Genomic DNA, 9,256 nt, shown 5'->3' with positions numbered 1-9,256 from the left:
GCAGAATATTGCTAGCAAGCCTCCACAAGAAGTGTTTGATTCTGGTATGAATTGGAGCATTCCAAATCTTCTTCCAAAGCTCCTGGGAAGGTGTAGTAGAAGGTCCAGGTTCTTTTGCAGCCTTATCCTGTATGCACAAGTGGTACGCTGTTTTCACAGAATATTCTCCATATTTTTCATGGTTCCATACTTGTGTATCCTCTACATTCTGTCTTGAAAGAGGAATTCCTAGAATGTGCTTAGCATCGTCTGCCTCGAAGGTATTTTTCACCAATTCTGTCTGCCACATTCCCAGCTCGCTATCAATAAAATGGCTCACTCTAACATCTGGCCCTGAATTCATCATTTTCCCCAATACACCACCGTAGGGATCCAATTGTCTTTCTTTGCTACCACCTTGTCGCCATTACCAATACACCACCTTGTGCCACTTAAGACTAACTCCCTTGATGACAATATGCTTCTCCAAGCATAACTAGGATTAAATCCTAATTTACTCTCCTGGATGGACCGGTTGGGGTAGTATCTGCTCTTGAACACTCTTTCAAACAATGATCCTTCCTCCTGCATTAATCTCCAAAAATGCTTACCCAATAAGCTTTTGTTGAACTCGCTGAAACCTCTAAAGCCCAACCCTCATACTTTCTTTGATTTAGCCATTCTCTCCAATCGCATCCAATGAATCTTCTGATCACCCTCCTTGCTTCCCCACCAGAATTTAGCCACAATGCTCTCAATCTCTTGACAAACAGATTCTGGTATTTTGTAGCATCCCATGATGTAGTTTGGGATTGCTTGGGTCACGACTTTAATGAGGACCTCTTTTTCAGCTTTTGACAAGGCTTTTTCCTTCCACCCTTTCACTTTTTTCTGCACTCTATCCACCACTAACTTGAAGATGTCTTTCTTTGATCTACAAAAAATAATCGGGATCCCCAAATACTTCGTGTGCCTCTGAACTGTGTTGACTCCCATCATGTTCTGGATATTGACTTTATCTTCAAGTTTGACATTGGAGTTGAAGGATGCCTCCGACTTCTCAAAGTTAACGATTTGTCCCAAAGCTGACTGGTATTGGTGCAGGATGTCCAGGATTTTCCTTGCCTCGCTGGTGTTGGCTCTAGCAAAGAGGAGGCAGTCATTTGCAAAGAACAAGTGTGATATCACTGGAGCATTTCTGGCAATCTTAACTCCATGAATCTTCTTGTCCGCCACTCCTTTCTTAAGCAAACCTAAAAAAAACATTAGCACACAATAAGAATAAGTATGGGGAGAGAGGATCTCCTTGACGGAGACCTCTTCCTAGTTTAAAACTCATGCTAGGTTGGCCGTTGATTAGGATCTTATAGGACACTGAGCAATCAGATTCACGAACTTTTCAGGAAAACCCATTGAGGAGAGAACTTTGGAAATAAAACCCCATTCCAACCGATCATACGCCTTAGACATGTCGAGCTTTAGAGCACTAAAACCAACGAGGCTTCTTCATTAGAACTTTTTCAGCGTGAGTGTCTTTCAGCAAAATTTACTTAATTGTTATCATCAAAGCACTAAGATAAGATTAGAACCAAACTATGTTCTAACAACTATGCATAAGAGGAATTCAGAGCTAAATAAACAATCCAATGCTATAACATTCTACTAGCTTCACTCAATGTTCCATAGCTTGATTAATTCTCACCTCAAACCAAATCGAACTTCAAACCTAACTCAGAACCATTCCAATACAAATATGCAAACAAATATGTCAAGCCAAGTACATTACCTGCCAAAAATATACAAAAAATTAGAACTGCATTCATGCCCAAAACAATTCAAAAGAGTAAGACTACATGAACCTGCAAGTCAAACCAATTCAACATCCAATTCAAGTTCTACAAACTCATACCAAGCCAAAACACTTCAAGGCCAATGTCAATTCATCGTATCAGTTCAACTCGATCCATCGTATTTCGCATCCATCCGAGAGAAAAGACCTGCAATCACACATCAAAACCAAACCTTAGATCAGCCCCAAACTCACACATTCAAATCGCACAAAATAATACATACACATTCAGTTTCAAAAATCCAAACATTCAAGAGCCAAGAACAATGTGTGAATACAAGATTACACTCAAAGATGTTTTTGATTCATGGCAAACTCAAATAAGCATTCAAACAACAAGGCGGAAGCAGAAAACTCAAAGAAAAGCAAGCATTGATCACTCATGATAGTACAGGTTGATCTACTATGCATATAGGTCGACTCAACACAAGCAGAACAAGAAGAATGCAGAAAATCAGCAGTTAGGTCGACCTACTGTCAACCCAGGTCGACCTAAAATGAAGAAATCTACATATCAGTCTGCTAGGTCGACCTACACAACAACTAGGTCGACCTAACCTAAGAAATTGTTCCCAGAACGCATCTGAAGGGGATTCTGGTCGACCTACTCCTTTAACAGGTCGACCTAACTGGGAGCAAAATTCTGCAAGCACTGCTAGGTCGACCTAAGCTCTACAAGAGGTCGACCTAACTGATCAAGAATGCCAAAAATCCTGTTTCTCTCATCTCCAACTGTTAAGCTATCATATATATTATCAAAGGTTCAATTATTCAAGGCAACACCAACGACTGAAAGATACACAAACGCTTCTCATCTTCGTTCTTCATCATCTCCAACACAATTACACATAATCATTCTTGCGTTGCGGGTTAGTGATGAGTTCGATAACGTCCATGGAACGGAATTGAAGATTCCTAGTGGGTGAAGGTTTGTGGGGTTTGTTGGTGAATAAAATCTGCGGGTTTTGTCCTCCACGACGGGTGGTTCTTGGGGGTTTTTATCAAGAGGCGTTCATTGAGGATTCGGCTGAGTGTAACGATTGAGGAACGGGGAGTTCAAGGAATCAAGACACTGCAGAAGGGAATCAAAGTGAAGCTCTTGGATAACCTTGATCTTGCTCAAGATTAAGGGGGAAGAAGATTCAAAGGATCGACATAATTGGTTTATCGTTTATCGCTTTGTTATCTTCTTTGTATATACTACTTTCAACATTAATGAAAGATTACCCAATTTCAGTTTGGAATTGGGGGCAGACGTAGTCGTAGCAAGGATGATCGACGAACTGCCTAAACAAATATCGTGTTCTTGTCGCTTTTACTTTTTCATTTACATTCTGTTCATATTTGGTTATAATAGCAAATTGATCAACGATTCGAGTGTTAAGATTGTGAATTAAGAACCTATATAAACATCACAATCCATCACATATTGAATCACCGTCAATTTGATCATTATCACCAAGTGTTTGTATATTTGTTTCTATCACTCTTACTGCATTGCAAACATTGTCCATCATACAAGAAGTTAATCTGATTTTCAATAAGAGCAACGCTTTGATTCTGCAACGTATACTCTTATCACTTACCTCAAGTTTTTGACTGGTTTTTAAACACATATACAATCGTTTCGATAGTGGTTCGGAATAGACGCGAGTCGATTCAGAATCACTTCCGCTGAAAAGTCATTTAACTCCGTAAAACTGTGAACGATCTATTCACCCCCCCTCTAGATCCTAAGGCCAGCGTCTAACAAGTGGCATCAAGAGCTCTGGTTTATTCCGTGCTACGTGAAACACTTATTGGAAAGATGGCTTCCGGACCTAAAGGGGCTCACAATAGAGCTCCAGTTTTCAACGGTGAAAACTATGGCTATTGGAAGGATTGTATGTGTGTCCACATCAATGCAATTGATAGGAACATCTGGACAGCTATTGTCAATGGTCCCTTTCAGATCACCATGACAAATGCAGCTGGTGCAGTTGTTCCAAAACCAGAAAATACTTGGGATGCTGAAGATGAAAAGAGATATGCATACGATTGGAAAGCGAGAAACATTCTAATCTCAGCTCTAGGAGTTGATGAATACTATCGCGTTTCCCATTGTAGATCAGCTAAAGCTATGTGGGACACATTGCAAGTTGCCCACGAGGGAACGGATGATGTCAAACTAGCTAGGATCAATACGTTAACTCAAGAGTTCGAACTCTTCCACATGAAAGATGGTGAATCCATCGAAAACATGCAGAAGAGATTCGTTCACCTGAAAAATCGGTTAAATTCTCTTGATAGACCTGTTTCCAATGCAGTTGCTACTAACAAAATCTTAAGATGCTTGAACAGGGAATGGCAACCCAAAGTTACAGCAATAAAGGAAGCAAATGATCTAAACACTTTAGACATCACAACTCTATTTGGTAAACTAAAGGAACATGAACAACACCTTAAATGCCTTGACATGCATGAGAAAAGGACAAAGAAAGAAAAGAACATGGAGAAAGAGGTAGAGAAGAAGTCAATAGCTCTAAAAGCTTCGAGCTCCAAGACCTCAAAACGAGAGCCAGAGGATAGTGAGACTAGTGATGACGAAGACTCCGATGATGAAGAAATGGGACTGTTTGTGCGAAGGTACAACAAGTATCTAAAGAAAAATGGAGCAAAACATTCTGACAAAGGATTGATCAACTATAGAAAGCAATCAAACAAGTTCAACCAAGATGACTCTAACAAAGGAAAAATCAAAGGGCTTTGCTTTAATTGTGGAAAATCCGGTCACTACAAACCGGATAGTCCATACATTAAGAAAGAAAAGGAGAAGAACCAAAGCAAAGGTCACAACAAATCTAAAAGAGCCTACATAGCATGGGAAAGTGATTCATCTATTGAAAGCTCATCAAGCGATGAAGAAGAATCAGCAAACCTATGTTTCATGGCTCATCAACACAAGAAAAAGAAAGCTGTAAGTCATCTTGAACCTGAACTCGTAGATAAGGTATCTCATTCTCAACTAAAACTTGCTTTTGAAGAATTACATAGAGATGCAATTAAAGCTTTCAAACTTTTGGCCTCAAATAAGAAAATCTTTTCATATCTTGAATCAAAAGTTGAGAAAACCGAAAAGGATATGGAAGCTTTAAAACAATCTATGCTAGACATTCAAAAGGATAAAGTTGAAATAGATCCTACATCATGGTTTGGTTGTGAGACATGTCACATTTGGCAAAAAGAAGTAAGAGATCTAAAAGCCAAGTTAGACAAGGCTCTACAACCAAAAGTGACTTTTGCGGTTGATCCAAATAAGTTCAAAAGATCGTATACTCCTTTGTATAGTAAATACACTTTTGTACCAAAAATATCAACTAGCAAAACTCCTTATTCTCATCATATTACCTGTCATTATTGTTGCAAAAAAGGACATGCCATTGAAAAATGCAAATTTAGGAGAATTTTAGTTCCTAAAGGAGTATTTCAATGGTTGCCTAAATACAACAATGTCTGTACTCACCATCCAGGACCCAATGAAGATTGGGGACCTTCCACTCTAAATTAATTTTGCAGGAAAAGTGTCTTGACATCGCCGAAAGGTGGTGGTTCCTTGACAGCTGGTGCTCAAGACACATAAAGGAAGACATACCACTCTTGGTATGTCATCTATAAAGACAGATTGAAGAACCATACTTGGCAGAGGAAATGTAGGTCACCTGGCCATCACAAATGTATAAGATACATCACAAATACAGTTAATCCGAAAAACACAAAGGACGCATTACTTGATGTGCAATTGGCAAGTTGCATTGCAAAGAGATTTTAAACCTATTCTTAGCAGAATATTGTTTGGGACCATGTCCCGCATCCGGGAGAACATCAAGTAATCGATACTAGATGAGTTTTTTCGCAAAAATCAAGCTGTGAAACATTCCATCAAAACAATTCATCATCAAATCTAGGAGTATGGCACACTAACAAGAGGACTCCACACAATGATGACAAAACACCTACATATTGAGAAAGCGGTAACATGCATATTGTTCACTTCCAAAAATCTTATTGATACTATAATACGATATCAATTAACATGCTTATAGTGACTTCATGTGTTCTTATCTACTCTTCTCAATTACATATGTATATGTGTTCATCATTTTCACTCATAACATGTCATGTTTGGGCATTCAAGCAAATGACAAAGCGAAAATACATCATATAGAAACATTTCTAAGGCATTTTCATCATTTAAGGGAACTTAGGTCGACCTACGCTGTATTTGAGTCGACCTACAGAAGGATTTTCTTTACAGAAACTAAAAAAGGTCCAGTTGCGTCGACCTACTCATAATTTAGGTCGACCTAAATTGGTCATTTTTTATGTTACTTCTGTTAGGTCGACCCAGCCTCACTTTAGGTCGACCTACTGCTGTCATTTTTCCAGATTTGGGTCTGTTAGGTCGACCCGACCCACTCTCATTCATTCAAAACATTCCATTTTTTCAATCCCTCTCATTCTCATCACATTTGGTACGGCTAACCCTAATTCCTCAAAGTTCAATAAGTGTCAAAATCATCTCTCTCTCTCAAATCTTCAACAACATGCCTCCAAAATCAAGAAAGGGAAAGGAAATTGCATCAAGTTCATCTTCTCAACCGGTAAGTGCTTTAACTCTTGTTCATCCGGATTGCAAAGATAATTTTGAAAAGTGGCAAATGAAAAGGAAGGTTGTCAAACAATATATCTATAATCAACATGTTGCCAAGCACATGCATATTCCAAATGTGGTCGATTTGGTTCAACATCAAAATATTCATACACTTTTGGAATGTGCTACACCGTATTGTGAGAATACCATTAGGGCATTCTATGCTGGTTTCACAAGAGAGGAGGGCTGTAATTTCAGATTTAAAATGGGGTCAAGATCCCATATTGTCGACAAACGGGCATGGATAAGTATATTCGGCCTTACACTTTTGGGAGATGAAGTTCGCATTGAAGACGGTGACATTCCGGCAAATTATGATCATGTCGCCTATATGAAATCCATTCTCAAAGATCCTGCTGTTCTTGACAAGCAAAATGAATCAATCACAGCTGGGCATCTAAGAAGAGATCCTAGGCTTCTCAACTGGATCATCTCAAGGGTAATCCGACCACGAGCAGGGGGATTTTCAAGGATTGAACGTAACGAAGTGGTGTTAATGTATCTGATTCAAAACAGAACTCGTGTGCATTGGCCACACTTTCTAACTGCTAAGTTTGAGGAAGTAAAGCAGAAGACTACAGCTTTATGTTATGGTTCGATTATTCAAATTATTGTGAACCACTTTGGCATGAATCTTGATGGATTGTCGTACATTCACTTGAAACAGAATCAAGACTTCTCTCAAACAACCTTAACCCTCATGGGATATCATTGGGATCCAATTAGGAAAACCTATTATCTCATTCAAAAAGGATCGGGAAAAGTCATCTACAATTACGATGATCCTACGGAATTTGGTCATATTCCTGAGAATGAAGAAGAAGGCAATGATCATGAAATTGCCAATGATGAGGATCACAACATGGAAGATGCAGCCAATGACATGGATTCAAATTGGCAATATGTACCTCCTCAAGAGGAAGAAATTCCTTGGGGATACACTGCTCCACCTCCTCCTGATCAATCCAACATAGTATCTATGCTTGAAGCTATGCAACTTCAACAACAGCAGAACTTTGAAACACAGCAGCTTCAGTTCCAAACCATGCAGCAGCTTCAACAAGATAGGTATGATGAACAACAACGTCAATATCAATCGCTATATAGTTTGGTTCAAGACCACAAAAGCGATTTTGAGACTTTTGCCTCCAACTCTACTCTAAGACAGAATCAGTTTGAGGAAACGGCATTGCATCGTCATGCAAACATAAGTCAAAGCTTCAACACTCTTAACATGTCTGTGCTGGATCTGTTGGAACAAGTTGAAGAAGATCGACCTCACACATTTCAAAGAGGAAGAGGAAGAAGGGGCAGGCGTTAGGATGGATTCTTCATCATATCATCATTTCATTGCATTTCATTTCATTAAGCATTATGTTACAATTCTATATGATGTAGTACTTTTTGTGTTGTTTTCTATAAATCTCTTGGACTACTATGTATGTTGTGGTGTTTCTTTAAAACATGTTTGGCTATTATTGGTTCACTATCTACATGTTATCTATTACTATGAATGCCGATATTTTCTTTATATTTCTCTTGTTACTCTCCTATTCTGTTTCTTTGTTCCTCTTTTTGATGTTGTCAAAGGGGGAGATAGATGCAATAGATGCTGAGTGTACGGGGGAGTTTTGTGAAGAGATTGCTTGGTTGAGAGATAGATGCTGGATGTACGGGGGAGCCTTGTTGAGTCTTTATCACTTACTACCAAAGTTTTGACTATTGGTTTGCCATCATCAAAAAGGGGGAGTATGTGAATACAAGATTACACTCAAAGATGTTTTTGATTCATGGCAAACTCAAATAAGCATTCAAACAACAAGGCGGAAGCAGAAAACTCAAAGAAAAGCAAGCATTGATCACTCATGATAGTACAGGTTGATCTACTATGCATATAGGTCGACTCAACACAAGCAGAACAAGAAGAATGCAGAAAATCAGCAGTTAGGTCGACCTACTGTCAACCCAGGTCGACCTAAAATGAAGAAATCTACATATCAGTCTGCTAGGTCGACCTACACAACAACTAGGTCGACCTAACCTAAGAAATTATTCCCAGAACGCATCTGAAGGGGATTCTGGTCGACCTACTCCTTTAACAGGTCGACCTAACTGGGAGCAAAATTCTGCAAGCACTGCTAGGTCGACCTAAGCTCTACAAGAGGTCGACCTAACTGATCAAGAATGCCAAAAATCTTGTTTCTCTCATCTCCAACTGTTAAGCTATCATATATATTATCAAAGGTTCAATTATTCAAGGCAACACCAACGACTGAAAGATACACAAACGCTTCTCATCTTCGTTCTTCATCATCTCCAACACAATTACACATAATCATTCTTGCGTTGCGGGTTAGTGATGAGTTCGATAACGTCCATGGAACGGAATTGAAGATTCCTAGTGGGTGAAGGTTTGTGGGGTTTGTTGGTGAATAAAATCTGCGGGTTTTGTCCTCCACGACGGGTGGTTCTTGGGGGTTTTTATCAAGAGGCGTTCATTGAGGATTCGGCTGAGTGTAACGATTGAGGAACGGGGAGTTCAAGGAATCAAGACACTGCAGAAGGGAATCAAAGTGAAGCTCTTGGATAACCTTGATCTTGCTCAAGATTAAGGGGGAAGAAGATTCAAAGGATCGACATAATTGGTTTATCGTTTATCGCTTTGTTATCTTCTTTGTATATACTACTTTCAAAATTAATGAAAGATTACCCAATTTCAGTTTGGAATTGGGGGCAGA

The 9,256-nt window shown here is 39.2% G+C and overlaps 1 protein-coding gene across 1 annotated transcript; it reads right to left on the bottom strand.

Annotated features, from left to right (window-relative positions):
• Positions 1–342: 342 nt before the first annotated feature.
• Positions 343–1,449, bottom strand: LOC131638009 (uncharacterized). Its single transcript, XM_058908566.1, has 3 exons — positions 1,353–1,449; positions 643–1,232; positions 343–564 (listed from the first exon to the last, which is right to left on the bottom strand). The coding sequence occupies exons 1-3, from the start codon at positions 1,447–1,449 to the stop codon at positions 343–345; spliced, it is 909 nt and encodes a 302-aa protein (XP_058764549.1).
• Positions 1,450–9,256: the final 7,807 nt, after the last annotated feature.

The sequence above is a fragment of the Vicia villosa genome, unplaced genomic scaffold (genome assembly GCF_029867415.1).
Source record: "Vicia villosa cultivar HV-30 ecotype Madison, WI unplaced genomic scaffold, Vvil1.0 ctg.002142F_1_1, whole genome shotgun sequence".
In the NCBI taxonomy this organism is placed as follows: domain Eukaryota; kingdom Viridiplantae; phylum Streptophyta; class Magnoliopsida; order Fabales; family Fabaceae; genus Vicia; species Vicia villosa.
The sequence above is the reverse complement of the archived record's forward strand: the minus strand, read 5'-3'. Positions and strand labels throughout refer to the sequence as shown.

What these genes read in the sequence shown, in the direction of transcription:
- LOC131638009 (XM_058908566.1), bottom strand. Translation starts at nt 1,449, where the DNA reads ATGTCTAAGGCGTATGATCGGTTGGAATGGGGTTTTATTTCCAAAGTT. An exon ending in CGTGAATCTGATTGCTCAGT is followed by an intron (nt 1,233 to 1,352) that starts GTCCTATAAGAT and finishes TGTTTTTTTTAG; the next exon opens with GTTTGCTTAAGAAAGGAGTG. An exon ending in GAATGGCTAAATCAAAGAAA is followed by an intron (nt 565 to 642) that starts GTATGAGGGTTG and finishes AGATTAATGCAG; the next exon opens with GAGGAAGGATCATTGTTTGA.